The sequence below is a fragment of the Oncorhynchus gorbuscha genome, linkage group LG24 (assembly GCF_021184085.1).
Source record: "Oncorhynchus gorbuscha isolate QuinsamMale2020 ecotype Even-year linkage group LG24, OgorEven_v1.0, whole genome shotgun sequence".
Lineage (NCBI taxonomy): Eukaryota > Metazoa > Chordata > Actinopteri > Salmoniformes > Salmonidae > Oncorhynchus > Oncorhynchus gorbuscha.
This window is the reverse complement of record NC_060196.1, coordinates 10563655-10582819: the sequence shown is the minus strand read 5'-3', so window position 1 is coordinate 10582819 and position 19165 is coordinate 10563655. Positions and strand designations below refer to the sequence as shown.

At 42.9% G+C, this 19165-nt stretch overlaps 2 protein-coding genes across 3 annotated transcripts in view; both read left to right on the top strand.

The window, feature by feature from the left end:
- Window positions 1-19165, top strand: part of LOC124012438 (zinc finger protein 606-like) — a 1040669-nt gene that overhangs the window by 1013020 nt on the left and 8484 nt on the right. The window contains exons 1-5 of one of the 2 annotated variants that reach the window (XM_046326056.1): window positions 13826-14437; window positions 14845-14975; window positions 15162-15326; window positions 17743-17904; window positions 18275-18386. In XM_046326056.1, the coding sequence (XP_046182012.1) occupies window positions 14179-14437; window positions 14845-14975; window positions 15162-15326; window positions 17743-17904; window positions 18275-18386 (829 nt within the window). In that variant the 5' untranslated portion in view covers window positions 13826-14178. Of the gene's footprint in view, window positions 1-13825; window positions 14438-14844; window positions 14976-15161; window positions 15327-17742; window positions 17905-18274; window positions 18387-19165 lie in introns of those variants that run through there. The other variant, XM_046326057.1, reaches the window with a different exon arrangement.
- On the top strand, window positions 2373-12917 carry LOC124012428. The gene is made up of 7 exons (XM_046326034.1): window positions 2373-2862; window positions 3706-3836; window positions 4017-4208; window positions 5930-6085; window positions 6639-6750; window positions 7551-7678; window positions 11609-12917. The coding sequence occupies exons 1-7, from the start codon at window positions 2580-2582 to the stop codon at window positions 12533-12535; spliced, it is 1929 nt and encodes a 642-aa protein (XP_046181990.1). The 5' UTR covers window positions 2373-2579; the 3' UTR covers window positions 12536-12917.

Below are 19165 nucleotides of genomic sequence, written 5' to 3'. Positions count from 1 at the left end.
ATGTTTTCCCTTTGTCATTATGGGATATTATGTGTAGATGGGTGAGAGTAAAAAAACGATTTAATCAATTTTGAATTCAGGCTGTAACACAATAAAATGTGGAACAAATCAAGGGGTATGAATAGTTTGTGAAGGCACTGTAAGTGTCGAGACGGTGCGTTAAATCCCCAACACAGTTTTAGCGTTCTTATAGATTAAATGGAGAGCCAATGTATCCCACTGAGCCCATTCCAGCCATTACCGGGGTGTGTTTGACAGGTCATTTAAAAAAATTCAGTAGTTGTAACGTTAACGGAAAAAAACGACAGGCAAGAGTATGAAAGAGTCACAAGGGTAAAAGCAATCAATCCAGCGATATTTAAGTGACAATGGATTTTGCATTTCAAACACAGGAAATGGATGGCTGAAAAAGACAGATTCTCAGGTGGGCTGGGCATGCGCATTGCTTTGTTTTAGGCCGCAAAATAAGCAGCGACGCTCCTCTGGGTGTAAACTGTGGATTTTGAATCTAAAATTCTCCTGCAATAGAATGGACCCTGCTTTTACTGCGACACAACGTAAAGACAATTCTGCAATAAATGACAGGAGTATACACACACACAAAATGGTTGACCATTTAGGCTTGAAAAAATAACCAAATCACATCTTAAAGAAATACTTTTAATTATTATTTGTATGATAAATATAAAACATTATCAATTGTGCACATTTTCCATCATTTTTACCTGTAATTATTCATTTATAAAATGTACAAAACGGGACTCTTATTCTGAAGAATTCCAAAAATCTGTTCCCAGAAGTATTTAGTTATACTAGCCTGCTTGAAAGTGGTTTCTGTGTTTCGTCCTTTACAATGTTCTTGCTGTAAAATATTTGGACATGTAAGAAGTGTCTGTAGAGGTGAGAAGCCAAATGAGATTTCACATGTAAGGTAGAAGTGAATGGACAAGGAGCAAAGAATTTCCCAGGACATAGACATATCTGATATTAGCAGAAAGCTTACATTCTTGTTAATCTAACTGCACTGTTCAATTTACAGTAGCTATTATAGTGAACATGAAAAGTTATTCATAAACAAATGAAGCACATTTGGGGAGTCTTGACACTACATTTTGAACAGAAATGCAATGATCAGTCTAAAACTTTTCACATACACTGCTGCCATCTAGTGGCCAAAATCTAAACTGCAACTGGCCTGGAATAATACATTATGGCCTTTCTCTTGTATTTCAAAGATGATGGTACAAAAAAATAGAAAATGACGGTTGTTTTTTTCTTTGTATTATCTTTTTACCTTTCAAAAGGTCCTAAGAATATGCATATCCTTGCTTCAGGGCCTGAGTTACAGGCAGTTAGATTTGGGTATGTCATTTTAGGCGAAAATTGAAAAAAAGGGTTGGATCCTTATGGTTAAAGCGTCTCCAATGCAGAGGCTGTCAGAAGGGGAGAAAGGTTGAGTATCTGTGAAGGTCCAAGGTCCAATGGTGGTGAATACCGGTAGGCCTACACTGTAGCCTGAGAAGGCCCTATCACCAGCAGCAGAACCCAGGAATGATTCATGTGAAGAAAGTGGATTTTGTGTCTTTTATAGCGATGGGAGTAAACAGCACTGCACAAATTGAAAAGAAGTTAAGAAAGATCAACATAATTTCTGCAACTGAACGCTTTCTGGGATTAAAATGTTTTGTGAGGATCTACATGGTGTACTGTCTCATGCGGTCCCACCCTCTCAGGCCCCAGAGCCTTTATTTTTTCATGACTGAAGGAAATAGAAATGTCGTTTTTGGAAATGATTTACATAATGTTATTTTCTAAGCCAGCAGCATACCACCCTACATACCACTGCTGGCTTGCTTCTGAATCTAAACAGGGTTGGTCCTGGTCAGTCCCTGGATGGGAGACCAGATGCTGCTGGAAGTGGTGTTGGAGGGCCAGTAGGAGGCACTCTTTCCTCTGGTCTAAAAAATATCCCAATACCCCAGGGCAGTGATTGGGGACACTGTGTAGGCTGCCATCTTTCGGATGGGACATAAAATGGGTGTCCTGACTCCCTGAGGTCGATAAAGATCCCATGGCACTTATTGTACGAGTAGGAGTGTTAACCCTGGTGTCCTGGCCAAATTCCCAATCTGGCCCTCAAACCATCACAGTCACCTAATAATCCCCAGTTTACAACTAGCTCATTCAGCTCCACTCCTCTCCCCTGTAATTATTCCCCAGGTCGTTGCTGTAAATGAGAACGTGTTCTCAGTCAACTTACCTGGTAAAATAACGGATAAAAACATTTCCCTTCACCAAAATTGATTTTTTTCCCCACCTCCGTCCAGTTGGTGGCGGCAACACACCATTTGCTCGTCGTTCGCCATAAAACCTCACGGAAGAAAAAGTAAACGGAAGTAAGCTTTGAACAAGAACAATCTTCACGTTAGCGTTTTTGTTAGATTCATTAACACAATGAAACTCAAACTGTGACTCATTTAACTGCACAGTATCACATACTTGTCCCAGGTAGTCTTTCATTTGCGTTGGAGACAGGACTTAGTTGATAGATGTTATCTAGGTAACGTTAGCTGTTAACAATGGCTAACTGTATGGTTTTTCACACTCAAATAGCCTCCATCATGGAGGTTCTAGCGAATGCAGCCGTGGCAGAGATCTGTAAACTCGTAGACGACGACTATGCAGTGTTTCGTTTAGAAATTTCTCAAAGCCAGAAAGAAAACAAGGGATTGCGGAGGAAACTACAGTTAATAGAACTGAAGGTGGCACGGGAGCGCGCAGAGAGGACAACGCGAGATCGCGTCCTCGCCAGTCGTCCCAGTAGTGTCAAGATCCTCGACCGATACAGAGGAATGGCAAAAGGTACATTTAGCAGAAGGCCGAGCTGCGCGACCTGTCTCCGCACTGCACATGTGTAACTTTAGATGTGATTGGGTCAGTTTTTGGATAGTATGCAATAATTTCCCTGATTACTTGGCTATCTTGTACAAAAACACAATATTATATTCTAACCAGCATCTCCTATTATTTACTCAATAAAAACAAGCAATATGGAACCTCTGGGGTTTGTGGTATATGGCCAATATACCACGGCTAAGGGTTGCATGGAACATAATCAATCTATAAATAGTATATCAATACATTATGAAAATTGTTACCTTACATCCTTGCCAATTCTAGACCGTGTCAATAGTGTATAATATACCGTTGAGCATTGACAGTAGCTAACCTAACAACTTAAATTTTTATTTTATCTTTATTTAACTAGGCAAGTCAGTTAAGAACAAATGTTTATTTTCAATGGCAGCCTAGGAACAGTGGGTTTAACTACTTGTTCAGGGGCAGAAAGACAGATTTGTACTTTGTCAGCTCGGGGATTGCAACCTTTCGGTTACTAGTCCAACGCCCTAACCACTAGGCTACCCTAAGGTGATGTGGTAATATACCATGGCTCTAAGGGCTGTTCTTATGCACAATGCAACACGGAGTGCCTGGATACAACCCTTAGCCGTGGTATATTGGCCATATACCACAAACCCCAGAGGTGCCATATTGCTATTATAAACTGGTTACCGATGTAATTAGAGCAGTAAAAATACATGTTTTGCCATACCTGTGGTATACGGTCTGATATGCCATGGCTGTCAGCCAATCAGCATTCAGGGCTCGAACCACCCAGTTTATAACCCCCAATAACTCTCTCAGGTGAAGGACATCTCACTGGAGGTCACAGGAACTTTGTGAAGCCAGCAGGACACAATATATGGAGAGATGACCAACCAATCACTGTTGATGGGGGGAGTGGAACCTCAACCCAGCATGTTATTGTGATAGAGGTTAGTGTAATAGTGTTGCATAAAAAATTACAGTTACTTTGTAAATCAAGTGTGGTTTGTTTATTTCAGAAAGGCTATTCAGCTATTCACTTGCCATAGGGGAGCTTGTGAGACTTCCCTACGACATTGTTATCCAATTCAACTCATGTACTGGTAATGAACTACTTTCTCTTGTGTCAGTCTGCAGATGCAGAGGCTGCAGGTCCTGGAGTCAAGCAGGAGAGATCTGAAGGAGAAGAGGACCCACGGCACAGCAGAGACATTCAGACTGGAGCAGCTGAATCGCCCCCTGTAGCTACAGAGAACCCCACCACCGCCCCAGCGCAGCCCAGGACCCAACGCAGCATCACGGCGATCAGTGGAACGCCGGAGGTTAGTGGAACGCCGAACGTCGTCCTCAAGTCAGAAACAGACATCGAGACTTTAACGGGACTGGGTCGACTGGGCTGTCCTCCTGCTCCCCGCTCAGAGCATTTGCTTTATGGTAACTCGAGCCCGAGGCCGGTTCTGTCCCATCAGGACCCAAGTGGCTCGTTATATACTGTCAATGATCCATCCTGTTCATACGCTACAGGGACAGAGATGATACCTAGTGACATGCCTGTGGGCTTAGAGTTACACACTGATCTGTCTAGAGGGGACTGGAACCGGTACAGTAGTAGTGTGTACTCTGAAGGGTCCCTAGATAAGAAAGGGGAGGGTCTGGTTGTAGATGAGGTGACTGTGAAAGTGGAGGGCGACGTTCCTCTGACATGGAATGCAGACGAGACTCAGTTAGGAGAAGGACACTCGCAGGGCAACACTAGTGACTTCTTAGACTACAGGGAAAGCTTAGAGACCAATCTAAATTTCGCAACCCACTCCCCTTTACATGTGTTCAGGGATCGTGACCCAGTGTCTACGTCAATGGCACCCTCCGATTCACATGGCCGTGTCCTTTTCGATCAGGTATTGAACTCAAATGACAGGGCTAGAGCCCAGACTCAGGGAGGGGGAGCCACATCAGGCAATAGTAAAGAGAAACGGTTCCTCTGCATGTTCTGTAACAAAGGCTTCAGCTGCCTCCAGAAAGTGGAGGTTCACCAGAGGATCCACACAGGGGTAAAACCCTTCAGCTGTACCCAGTGTCACATGCGCTTCGCCCAAGCTGGCACACTGAAGAGGCACCAGAGGGTCCACACAGGGGAGAAACCATTCAGCTGTACCCAGTGTCACATGCGCTTCGCCCAGGCTGGTGACCTGAAGAGGCATCAGAGGGTCCACACGGGAGAGAGGCCCTTCGCCTGTACGCACTGCAGGAAGAGGTTCTCAGAGAGGAGCTACCTCAGGATGCACCAGCAGAAAAAACATTCCACTCTATAACATAGGAAGTAAAAATTCCACTCAATAGCTTCTGACTTTTAGATCAAACCCTGCATAAAGACAATAATGAATTGTCATTGTTGTCAGCAGAAAAGATCCACAGATGAATAATGAGAGTAACAGATTTCAGTGTTGAATATTCCTGGGTAGAATATTTCATTCATACATTGTGTGATATATATGCCTAAAAAGTTGGTTACATATTGTGTTTGTACTGTGTAGGCAATATGATGTTCATAAATGCCTATTTCATTGCTTCCGTTCAATAATTCAATAATCTCCCCAAGACACTTGAATGAATGCAGTTTATCAAGTTAATGCAGATTTTTTTGTTGATGTCTGTGTGGTTTCATATGGTGTATTTAACACTTGTTTATGTTTAATAAACACAAAATGTGACTTTTCATTCTAAGACTTTCATTGAGACTATCTTTAGTTAGCATCTATATTCACTTACTAAATATAGCTACACTAACAAACAAACACCTACTGTACACATCAAAATAGTTTAGTCAGGTTTGTCTGACTTTTGACTTATCATAGCTGACTTGTTTTCTTTACCCACAACATCATATTTATGTGCACCATAATGGGTTGAACAGCAATGAAGTAATTCTGTGATTACAGTATAGGACTCAACACTCCATGTTGAAAGTGTGTTTATTATCGTGTGCGTATATGTACCTGAGGGAGTATATGTCTGTGTAATCTGCATCACCTCTCTCTTCCAGGAGGGTCCAGAAGTGGTGCTGGTGAAGGAGGAGGGATATGAGGAGGGTCTGGGGAACCTTGAGGGGACCATGGTCATGGAGGACAACCAGACTTCACCTCTTGACCCCACAGAGGAACCATCTGAGCAGCACAGGACCACACACAGTCTCACTGAGGTGAGCATATGGAAACTACTGTCTGAATGGTATTAGGTCAGGACCCATATTCACAAAATGTGTGAGATTAGGTTTGCTGATCTAGGAGCAGTTTTGCCTTTTCTATTTGGAAAGGTCCTAGATTAGCACTCGTACTCTGAGACTCGGGCCCAGGTCTTGATAAATTTTGTTGTAATTGTGGGACGATGCCTTTGAATTATTAGTTTCATTTGATTACTTCACATTCTTTAAAGTTACATGCTAGCTGTACATGAAGACTTCCAGTCTTTGCGCTAAGCTGGTTTGCACTCGCTCGCAAAATTGCCTCTAACTTCCTGCACACTGGACCCAGAGACGAAAAAATTGTATCCACAATTTAATCTGACTCTGGGGAAGTAGATAATTGCCCATATCATTAACTATCCCTTTAAAGAGTGTCAAGTAATCAAATGAACTAACATGTTTGCATAGTACTCATATCAGTCCCTCATTGTCCAATCAGAAGATGCTCCATAGCAGGGTGCTCATATCAGATTTCTTGATCCAACATCCTCTCACTCTGTATCTCTTACAGTCAGTACACATGGAGGATGGGAAGCCTGATCTGCTGCTGGTCAAAGAGGAGACAGTAGAAGATGGACCAGAGAGCATTGATTTGATGAGTGGACTAAAAATGGGGGAGCAAAGTAAGAGATAAATACATATAGCCTACATACTGTAATAATCTTCAATGGGAATAGGGATGCATCTGGCTATTATTTTTGTAATTAACACATATGAAACAATATGAATACTTCATTTATTAAACAATATCAATACAATTTGTATAAAATACACAAAAAAAAATATGTACACTGAGTGTACAAAAAATTAGGAACACCTGCTCTTTCCATGATATAGACTGACCAGGTGAAAGCTACGATCACTTATTGATGTCACCTGTTAAATCTACTTTAATCCATGTAGACAAAGGGAGGAGACAGGTTAAAGAAGGATCTTTATGCCTTGCGACAATTGAGACATGGATTGTGTATATGTGCCAATCAGAGGGTGGGTGACAAAATATTGAAGTGCCTTTGAACAGATTATGGTAGTAGGTGCCATGCGCACCGGTTTGAGTGTGTCAAGAACTGCAACGCTGCTGGGGTTTTCACACTCAACGGTTTCCTGAGTGTATCAAGAATGGTCTACCACCCACAGGACATCCAGCCAACTTAACACAACTGTGGAAAGCATTGGCGTCAACATGGGCCTGTGGAACGCTTTCAACACTTTGGAGAGTCCATACCTCAACGAATTGTGGCTGTTCGGGAAGGGAAATGGGGGTGCCACTCAATATTAGGAAGGTGCTCCTAATGTTTTGTACACTCAGTGTATATCAACATAAGTCAGACATCACCAGGCAAATAACACACTTAAAATCCATGTCTAAAAATCCATCCATGTGTCATGTTTGTTAAGTCTGGACAGTAACCTCTTCCTGCAGGTGGTTGGCTGGAAGCTAACAGAGGAGACTGGGAAGCCATCTTGGATTCCCAGACCCAGACGTGTGCAGCCAAGAGCCCGGGGGACAACATCACTGAGCAGGCCAGGACGAGAGGTGACATAATGGAGGTCAGTGGATGGGACTGTGTCCTCAACTCTGGGCTGGGGAACAACACTTAACCACAACCAGAAACAAAAATTTGAATACAAATCAACATTCAAACTTAGTCTCCATGACGACAGACTGGCTGAGACCAGGGCTAGGCATAGATTTTTGTCTGCGAGGGTGGGGAGGTGTCTGTATGCAGCAGGAGAGAACAGACAGACTCGGCTAGCGATGCTCCGTCCTGCTCCTATAGTTGTGATTCAGAGAGACTGATGGTGTCTCAGGTTAACCACCTAACAGGTGCTGCCTTCAGCCTGCCTTCTATAGGATCTATCAACTGGAACATGGATCCTGTGACAACACAGGCACTCCCTGGCCTTCATCCTCCTCACACTCTCCTTATGTTAATCCAGACCTCAGACAGTGCCAATACCTCAACACTAAATGGCTACACAAGCCCATTGACAAATGACAGTAGTAGAGATGAAATAAGTAAAAGTGGTGGCGCCAAAGAGAAGCGATTCGCGTTTTCATTTTGTGGGAAAGCTTTCAGTTTCCCCAAACAGGTGGAGATCCACCAGAGGATGCACATGGGGGATTAATTGTTCAGCTGCCACCTGTGCCGGGCCAGTTTCTTGGACTATTCCAACCTGAAGAGGGTCCACCTAGGGGAGAAATTAAATTGCCCCCAGTGTGAGAAGAGGTTCTCCCACCAGCACCAGCTGAAGATGGACCTGAAGATCTACACAGGAGAGAAGCCGTTTCCCTGTGTTCTCAGAGGAGCTACCTCAGGATACACCAGCAGAAAATTCACATGGCCCATGTATAGTGAAATGTAATGTAGTACTAGTTATACTGAGCAAAAATATAAATGTATCATGCAACAATTGGGTGAGTTACAATTTATATAAGGAAATCAGTCAATCGAAATGAATTCATCGGGCCCTAATCTATGGATTCACATGAGTAGGCAGGGGTGCAGCCATGGGTGGGCCTGGGAGGGGATAGCCCCCCCCCACTGGTGAGCCAGGCCAATCCTCTGGGGAGTCAGGCCCAGCCAATCAGAATGAGTTTATCCCCTCAAAAGGGCTTTATTACAGACAGAAATACTCAGTTTCATCAGCTGTCCGGGTGGCTGGTCTCAGATGATCCTGCAGGTGAAGGGTTACACGTGGTCTGTGGTTAAGGCCAGTTGGATACAGCCAAATTCTCTAAAACAACATTGGAAGCGGCTTATGGTAGAGAAATGAACATTCAGTTCTCTGGTAACAGCTCTGGTGTACATTCCTGCACTCAGCATGCCAATTGTACGCTCTCCCTCAACTTGAGATATCTGTGGCTTTGTGTTGAGACAAAACTGCACATTTTAGAGTAGCCTTTATTGTCCCCAGCAAAAGGTGCACCTGTGTAATGATCATGCTGTTTAATCAGCTTCTTGAAAAGTGACTGTTCTACTGGATGTCATAAGGTGAATGCACCAATATGTAAGTCGCTCTGGATAAGAGCGTCTGCTAAATGACTTAAATGTAAATGTAAATGTTGATATGCCACACCTGTCAGTTGGATGGATTATCTTGACAAAGGATAAATGTCAGGTGGATTATGTTGGCAAATGAGGAATGCTCACTGACAGGGATTTAGACAAATTTGTGCACAACATTTAAGAAAAACAAGCTTTTTGTGCGTATGGAACATTTCCGGGATATTTTATTTCAGCACATGAAACACGGGACCAACACTTTACATTTTTTTTAAAATATTTTTGTTCAGTATAGTTTGTTGGTAGTTAATTCTGTTGGTTTTGAATGTTGTAGGGAACTGGATGAGGTGAACTGAGGAAAGAATTAGAATGATAAGGTGATGGTTGGTGTGATTGTGTCTGTAAAAATGCTTCACTGATGAAGTGACAACTATGTCCCTTTAGGTTGATGCTGGTGCTTTATAGTGAGATAAAGATAGTGCCTTAGTTCATGTTTACTTGACATGAAGGTGTATGTAATGTTGAACTTTTCCAAAGTATTCAAAAAAAATATTTATGAAGCAGTGAAGCTGTGTGTAAGTCCCATATGTAAGTGTATGACAGTTTTGTTGAAATTAAAGACTAAATCGACTGATTTGTAAAAATTACAACAACAAAAAGTTTCTAATTTCAGTCGAACCAAAACATTATACTTCTTTCTTGAATCAACACATACGGTGCATTCAGAAAGTATTCAGACTTTTTCCACATTTTGTTACGTTACAGCCTTATTCTAAAATGGATTAAGTCGTTTTTTTCCTTTATCAATCTACACACAATACCCCTAGTCATATTTGCACATTTACAAAAAATATATTCCAAAAATGACCTTATTTACATAAGTATTCAGACCCTTTGCTATTAGTCTCGAAATTGAGCTCAGGTGCATCCTGTTTCCATTGATCATCCTTGAGCTGTTTCTACAACTTGACTGGAGTCCACATGTGGTAAATTCAATTGATTGTACATGATTTGGAAAGGCACATGCCTGTCTATATAAGGTCCCACAGTTGACAGTGCATGTCAGTGCAAGAACCAAGCCATGAGGTCGAAGGAATTGTCCCCAAGAACACAGTGGCCTCTATCATTCTTGAATGGAAGAAGTTTGGAACCACCAAGACTCTTCCTAGAGCTGGCCGCCTGGCCAAACTGAGAAATCGGGGGAGAAGGGCCTTTGTCAGGGAGGTGACCAAGAACCCAATGGTCACTCAGAGAGCTCCAGAGTTCATCTGTGGAGATGGGAGAACCTTCCAGAAGGACAGCTATCTCTGCAGCACTCCACCAATCAGGCCGTTATAGTAGAGTGGCCAGACGGAAGCCGCTCCTCAGTAAAAGGCACATGACAGCCCGCTTGGCATTTGCCAAAAGGCACCTAAAGGACTCTCAGACAATGAGAAACAAGATTCTCTGGTCTGATGAAACCAAGATTGAACTCTTTGGCCTGAATGCCAAGTGTCATGTATTGCGGAAATCTGACACCATCCCTACGGTGAAGCATGGTGGTGGTGGCAACATCATGCGGTGGGAATGTTTTTCAGTGGCAGGGAATGGGAGAGTAGTTAGGATCGAGGGAAAGACGAACGGAGCAAAGTACACAGAGATCCTTGATGAAATCCTGCTCCAGAGCGCTCAGGACCTTAGACTGGGGCGAAGGTTCACCTTCCAATATGACAATGGCACTAAGCACACAGCCAAGACAACGCAGGAGTTGCTTCGTTCACATGTACACCTGCCCCACCTGTCAGAAACGCTTCGCTGAAGCGTACTATGTGAAGAGGCACCAGGCCGTTCACACCAAGGAGAAGCCCTTCAAGTGCAAATTATGTTACAAGAGCTTCTCCTTCCTGATTAGTCTCTGAATGTCCTTGAGTGACCCAGCCAAAGCCCGTACTTGATCCCGATTGAACATCTCTGGAGAGACCTGAGAATATCTGTGCAACGACGCTCCCCATCCAGTCTGACCGAGTGTGAGAGGATCTGCAGAGAAGAATGGGAGAAACTCCCAAATATAGGTGTGCCAAGCTTGAAGCATCATACCCAAGAAGACTCGAGGCTGTAATCGCTGCCAAAGGTGCTTCAACTAAGTACTGAGTAAAGGGTGATATTTCAGTTATGTTTTTTTTATAACTGTTTTTGCTTTGTCATTATGGGGTTTGTGTGAGATTGAGGAAGAAAACAAATTCATACATTTTAGAATAAGGCTGTAATGTAACAAAATGTGGAAAAGGTTAAGGGGCCTGAATACTTTCCAAATGCACTGTATAGAGATTTTTTTATATAATAAATTGCAGTGCCGCCATATAGTTAGGTACTTGAGTCACAGTGTTATAGATTGGCTTGACTGTGGTTAACATTTTATAATATGTTTCTGTTTGTACAGCAAAGAGTTTCTTATATAAACCTTGATGCTTTTCTGTACAATCTTTATTTGCAGTCTGCAGTCCATGAAGACCAACTGATACACGGTGTTGCTGGCGGGAGAGACTGGACCTCTGAAGCTGCTGGTCACAAACCCTGGCCCCGGATCAGGACCCTGGATCAAGAGCCGTCACTCTTCCTTTCCGAGTCGGAACCAGGACCCAACCGCGGGGGACAGAGACTCCACCACAACCACTACATAGAACACAACCAGTGGACAGGTGGACTGAACAACAACAGTCCTGGTGGTCATCAGAGAGACAGAGGCTCCAGTCTGCAGCCCAGACCCTTCTCTTCACAGTCTCAGTGCAGGGATGGAGCAGGGCCTGGGGATGATAGAGATAGACCCTCCTGTTCCTATGATACAAACACCACAGTATCCATGATGAACAGAGCAGGTCACCCTGGGCTTCAGCCTTCACAGAGAGTAGTGGGAGATGCCCCTGGTGGGAGTCTAACAGGAAGTCTGTCTTCCTCTTCAGGATCTCGCCTAATGCCTGGTGACTGGGTTCATAGAAAGCCTGGCTCTAGCCTTCCTCAGTTACCTCATGGTTACCCCACGAATATAGACAGGGTCAGGATGGGCGTTCACCACGAGCGGTACCTAGCCTGTAGCACAGCACACAATCCCAACAACACCCAAACAATGGCTAGAGGTCAAGGTGGGAGCTCAAAGACTAACCACCTGAGGGTGGTGTCTCCTGCTTCTACCTCTGGTGTCATTGGGTCACAACGTGTGAGGCCAAGCGTTAGGATGGACGCCGGCAAAACGTATGCCTGCCCCACCTGTCAGAAGCGCTTCGCTCATGCGAACTATGTGAAGAGGCACCAGGCCGTTCACACCAAGGACAAGCCCTTCAAGTGCAAACTATGTTACAAGAGCTTCTCCTTCCTGACTAGCCTTATCAGACATAGGAGTGTCCACAACGGGGAGAAATCGTAGCAGTGTGGCTTGAGATGTACGCAGGGGATGTCTGTGAACTATTCTTTAATTTAATTATTATAATTATGTCTAGTGTCTTGGGGTAAGAGGGTAATTAACCACATACCCCTCATTAACCTTTTGTTAACCTGCTATTTGAAATTGGATTGTAAATACCTGTTTTTATGAGAGTTGCTAACACACTGCTTTCTAAACAAGTCTTCTCTCAGCTTTAAAGACAGTGATAATAAGAGATTTGAATTGCATTATAATAAGCAGATCTGGAGCCCAGATCGAGGGAGATTATCAGTGGTCTTGTATGTCTTCCATTTCCTAATATTTGCTCCCACAGTTGATTTCTTCCCAGCCTGGTGCAGGTCTACAATTTTGTTTCTGGTGTCCTTTGACAGGTCTTTGGTCTTGGCCATAGTGGAGTTTGGAGTGTGACTGTTTGAGGTTGTGGACAGGTGTCTTTTATACTGATAACAAGTTAAAACAGGTGCCATTAATACAGGTATCGAGTGGAGGACAGAGGAGCCTCTTAAAGAAGAGGTCTGTGAGAGCCAGAAATCTTGCTTGTTTGTAGGTGACCAAATACTTATTTTCCACCATAATTTGCAAATAAATTCATTAAAAATCCTACAATGTGATTTTCTGGATTTTTTTTCTCATTTTGTCTTTCATAGTTGAAGTAAAAATTACAGGCCTCTCATATTTTTAAGTGGGAGAACTTGCACAATTGGTGGCTGACTAAATACTTTTTTGCCCCACTGTATATGTAACATCGGAGATTAAGTAATGTAAACCAAACCCCACAGAAATGTTATTTGGTGTTTCCTTGAACATTCCTATCACTCATGATTTTTTTTTGCAAGAAAAACTGGGTCTGGGTATCTAAGGGTTAAGCTGTCCCAGTTTATATGATGACCCAGTTTTTTTTCAAGTAACATTGTATGAATTTAATCTGAACACATTTCGGTAATTCGAATCTGGGTGAAAATGTACAAAATTCTGGCTAAAATGTAGACACAGTGCCATAAACTAGCCATCTTAGTCTTCAGAATGATAATTGATTTTTGCTGATGCGTCATGGTTTGGTAACTCAATTTGCTACCATGGATACAATTGGGCTGCGTTCAGTATTTTGATGAATACTTCAGCTGAAAGGAAACGATGCTGTACTGAATGACCAATTGAAAACGTGGGTGGGTTGATGAACACTGTCAGCGCTGCCATTTCAATTCACTACCTCTCTTATTGCTTCAAGGCACACCTTGATACAACCACCAAACGGGAGCAAACGTATCTGAAAGCGTGTTCAAGAACATACAATAAAGTTTTGGGGAAACGTGTTGTTCAGTACAAACCCTTCCGCAACGTAGAAAACGTGCAAGCGAACTGAACCCACCTCTGGTTTCATGAGCTTCACCAGCGCATACCCTTTGAACTATGACGCCGACCATCCATGTAAACGGAAGTAAACGACCAAGAACAATTTCCACGTTCACGGTTTTATTTAGACGTTTATTAACACCATGGAACTCAAAATATGACTCATTTAACTGCACAGCATCACATACTTACCCCAGGTAGTATTTAATTCGCGTTGGAGAGAGGACTTGGTTGATATATGTTTTCTAGGTAATGCTAGTTAGCTGCTAACAATGGCTAACTGTATGGTTTTTCACACTCAAATAGCCTCCATTATGGAGGTTCTAGCGAATGCAGCCGTGGCAGAGATCTGTAAACTCGTAGACGACGACTATGCAGTGTTTCGTTTGGAAATTTCTCAAGGCCAAAAAGAAAACAGGGGATTGCGGAGGAAACTACAACTCCTGGAACTGAAGGTGGCACGAGAGCGCGTCCTCGCCAGTCGTCCCAGTAGTGTCAAGATCCTCGACCGATACAGAGGAATGGCAAGAGGTACATTTTGCAGAAGGCCAAGGCTTAGCGGCCTGTTGCCTTTCATATATAGCTCAGTGTCTGTCGCCCCGTTCCCATGCTACACATGTGGTTAACTAGAGTTGGATCATGGTCAGTTTTTGGATAGTATGCAATAAATCCCCTGATTACTTATCTATCTTGCACAAAGACACTATCATATTCTAACCAGATTCATGTTTAATGCATTTCCTATGATTTACTAATTGAATACAATATGAGGCATGGATTATAATAAATAGATCTATCAATAGTATATGAAGAAGATATGTTAAGTGTTACTTTACATCCTTGCCAATTCTAGATGTGTCAATAGTTTACAGTATATAGTTGAGCATTGACAGTCCATAACCTAAACACCACTTTTTCCCCCCTATTTACTCTCGCAGGTGAAGGACATCTCACTCGAGGCCACAAGAGCTTTGTGAAGCCAGCAGGACACACTACGTGGAGTGATGACCAACCAATCACTGTTGATGAGGGGAGTGGAACCTCAACCCAGCACGTTATCGTGATAGAGGTTAGTGTAATAGTATTAGATCAAAGTTACATCAAATGTGGCCAGTTTATTTCAGAATGGCAACCCCTCAGCTATTCATGAACACCCTTATTTATATGCCACGTGGGAGCTTGTGAGACTTCCCGACAATGTTGTTATCCAATTAAACTCATGTACCGGTAATAACCTCTTCTCTTCTTGTGTCAGTCTGCAGATGCAGTGTCTGCAGGTCCTGGGGTTAAGCAGGAGAGGTCTGATGGAAAGGATGACCATCGGCGCAGCAGAGACATCCAGACTGGAGTGCCCCCTGTAATCACGGAGGTCCCCACCACTGCCCCAGCGCAGCCCAGAACCCAGCGCAGTATCACGGAGGTCAGTGGAACGCCGAACCCCGTCCTCAAGTCACAGACAGACACCAAGACATTAACTGTAACACACAGACTCTTACACACAGGATCTGACCCAGAGAGGCTGGGGAGACTGGGCTGTCCTCCTGCTCCCGGTTCAGAGTACTTACCAGTATTTCTCCAGAGCCAGAGGACGGTTAATTCCTATGGTGATGGTGACGTGTTAGACACTGGCGGTGATGATCCGTCTTGTTCTTACGCTACAGAGATGGACTCTAGCAACATGCCCTTGGATTTAGAGACACAGTCTGATCTGTCTAGAGGGGACTGGAACCAGTACAGTAGTAGTGTATACTCTGAAGGGTGCCTAGATGAGAAAGGGGAGGTTATAGTGATAGATGAGGTGACTGTGAAAGTGGAGGGTGACGCTCCTCCCACATGGAATGCAGATAGTCACCTAGGAGACAGACAATCACAGGGCACATATTTCTTAGATTACAGGGGAAGCTTAGAGGCAAATCCAAATGTCCCTACCCTCTCCCCTTTACACACGCTCAGGGATCCTGACCCAGTGTCCATATCGATGGGGCCTTCCGATTCACACGGCCACGTCCTTTTCAATCAGGTATTGAACTCAAAGGACACAGCTAGAGCCCAGGCTCAGGAAGGAGGAGCCACATCCGGCAATAGTAAAGAGAAACGGTTTCTCTGCATGTTCTGTAACAAAGGCTTCAGCTGCCCCAAAAAAGTGGAGATCCACCAGAGGGTCCACACAGGGGTGAAACCCTTTAATTGTACCCAGTGTCATATGCGCTTTGCCCAGGCTGGCGACCTGAAAAAGCACCAGAGGGTCCACACAGGTGAGAAACCCTACAGCTGTACCCAGTGTGAGAAGAGGTTCTCCCGCCAGGACCACCTGAAGATGCACCTGAAGGTCCACACGGGAGAACGGCCGTTCGCCTGTACGCACTGCGGGAAGAGGTTCTCAGAGAGGAGATACCTTAGGATACACCAGCAGAAAAATCATTCCACTCTATAACATAGAAAGTAACCATTCCACTCGATAGATTCTGACGTTTAGATCAAACCCTGTATTAAAGACATTGTCAGTAGAGAAGATCCACAGATGCATTTGGAATAACGAGAGTAACAGATTTCAGTGTAGAATATTGCAACCAGACATTGTGTGATATATAAGCCTAAGAAGTCTGTCACATATTGTGTTTGTACTGTGTAGGATATATGATGTTTTCATATGGTTTATTTAACACTTGTTTATGTTTAATAAACATAAAATGAGACTTTTCATTCTAAGACTGTATTTAACCAGTTTTCCATCCAACCTTTTTATGCGAGAAAAATACATATCTGATAGAAAATGTAATGACCGGCCTGATGGAAACAGAAACATTTCCGGTAAACATTCCAAATGTTGACGAAACGAAGTACACTAGACAAGGTGGGATCTTTTTGTGTCTGCTAAAATGAATTCTGTGAAAAATGTTGGTGGAAACACTTTTATGTTTTGTGGTCTTCCCACTACGGAAACAGGAAAACAGTTTATTAGGCTAAATATGAAATCAATAATGATGAATTTCACAGGGTGGTGAAAGCGCATGGTGACGAGCTCGATGGTCCTTTCCGATAAATATCGAGGGTCTTATTCTGGTGACATGATGATCAATGCTTGGCTGCCGTTTGATAAATAGAAATAATCTCGCTCTTTTGTCCATAATAATAATCTCATGTAGGCTATACGTGCGCTCTAGCCAACAATGTGCAGATAGCGCTGTTGGCTAGAGTGCACTGCCAAAACCAGAATGGGCACACCCGCTACATTCTTTTTTGAGAAAAACATCAATAGAGTTAAAAATGTGATGGAAACCCATTTAACCCACTTTTATTCCGTACATGGAATTTAACTGTAGAATGTATTATGTGCACTACGTCATCACACAGCCTTTCATCCACAACAAGTCAATTTGATGGAAACACATCTCTGGTGGGAAAATGCGCATATTGTTTTTGATTTTAGAGTATTCGCATTGACAATGTGTCGCCAATTGGATGGAAACATAGCTACAGAGACTCTTTAATATCACATCTGATCTCACCCTATTCTGCATATACCCGACAAGGATTTATAACCAATATACACTTAATGAATATACCTACACACTCACAAACATCTACTGTACAAGTCAAAATATTTTAGTCTGATGACTTTTGACTTATCATAGCTAACTTGTTTTTACCACCAACATCATATTTGTGTTCACCATGATGGGTTTAACACCAATGAAGTCATTCTGTAACTACAGTATAGGACTCAAACATAGTGGGGAATGGGTAAACACTCCATGTTGAAAGTGTGTTTATTATCTGTGTGTACATACCTGAGGGAGTGTATGTCTGTGTAATCTGTATCACCTCTCATCCAGGAGGAGGGTCCAGAGGTGCTGCTGGGGAAGGAGGAGGGGTGTGAGGAGGGTCTGGGGAACCCTGAGGGGACCATGGTCATGGAGGACAACCAGACTACACCTCCTCCTGAACCCACAGAGGAACCAGCTGAGCAGCACAGGACCACACATAGTCTCACTGAGGTGAGCCGACAATGAACTACTGTCTGGATGGTATTCGGTCAGGGCCCGTATCCACAAAGCCTCTCAGAGTAGGATTTCTGATCTAGGATCAGTTTTCCCCTTTAATGATAATGAATAAGACTATATAGACAGGTGGGGATCTGAAACTCGATCAGCACTCTTACTATTTGACTCTTTGTAGATACGGGCCCAGGTCTTGACCATGCATTTGAATTATACAATTATTAAAGCGTGTAAGTAATCAAATCAACTAACATGTTTGCATAGTACTCATAGCAGTCCCTCATTACCCAATCAGAAGATGCGCTATAGCAGGGTACTCATATCAGATTTCTTGATCCAACATCCTCTCACTCTGTATCTCTTACAGTCAGTAGACATGGAGGATGGGAAGCCTGATCTGCTGTTGGTCAAAGAGGAGACAATAGAAGATGGACCAGAGAACATTGACCTGCTGAGTGGACTAAAGATGGGGGAGCAAGGTAAGGGATACATACATCTTTTTATAAATAATGGGGCCAATGTGTAATATTAGGATCAACATTTTTAAATGGTTTGAAACACAATAAAATATATATTTTCATGCAGTTCCACATGTGTACTTAGAGGAATATATGTACATTGGCCCATAACTCCACTTATACAACAAAATAGGCCAAGGATTGTACATACTTTAAGCAGGGTTCATACAGACATTGGGAAGTCAAATTCAAGCACTTTCAGGGATGTTTTCAAGCACTTAATTGTAATTTTCAAGGACCTCAATGTTATACAATTGTCTAATTTATACAATTGTACATATTGGGCTTAATAAAATTGCAGGCGTAACATGGAAACTACAATGTATTTGTTATTAGATCATATCGTGTTGAAGCCCACTAGGCTATGTAATTTGTTGTCATTATATCCAGAATAATTCATTGGAATAGCTTGGGTGTTGCGCAATAGTCTATCAATTGCGCACAGTAGACTCAGTGTCGAATCCGAGGCACAAACACATATGAAAACATGAACTCTCTGTTAAATCAAACAAGAACCTTCTGTAAATCAAGCAGAAAATAACTTAATAAAGCTCTTCCTCACTTGACTGTCATTCATCTGATCCAGGAAGAAATGTTCTGATGATAATGTGTGAAAATATCACAGCGTAATTAAACAACTCGACACAGTGCGCATCCAACAAGTATTATGTATTATTATTATTGAAGAATGACAGTATTGATTTAGGTTTTATGTATCAAGTTAAGGTGACTCATTCCTT

What these genes read in the sequence shown, in the direction of transcription:
- LOC124012428 (XM_046326034.1), top strand. Translation starts at nt 2,580, where the DNA reads ATGGCTAACTGTATGGTTTTTCACACTCAAATAGCCTCCATCATGGAG. An exon ending in ACTAAAAATGGGGGAGCAAA is followed by an intron (nt 6,751 to 7,550) that starts GTAAGAGATAAA and finishes CTCTTCCTGCAG; the next exon opens with GTGGTTGGCTGGAAGCTAAC. An exon ending in CGAGAGGTGACATAATGGAG is followed by an intron (nt 7,679 to 11,608) that starts GTCAGTGGATGG and finishes CTTTATTTGCAG; the next exon opens with TCTGCAGTCCATGAAGACCA.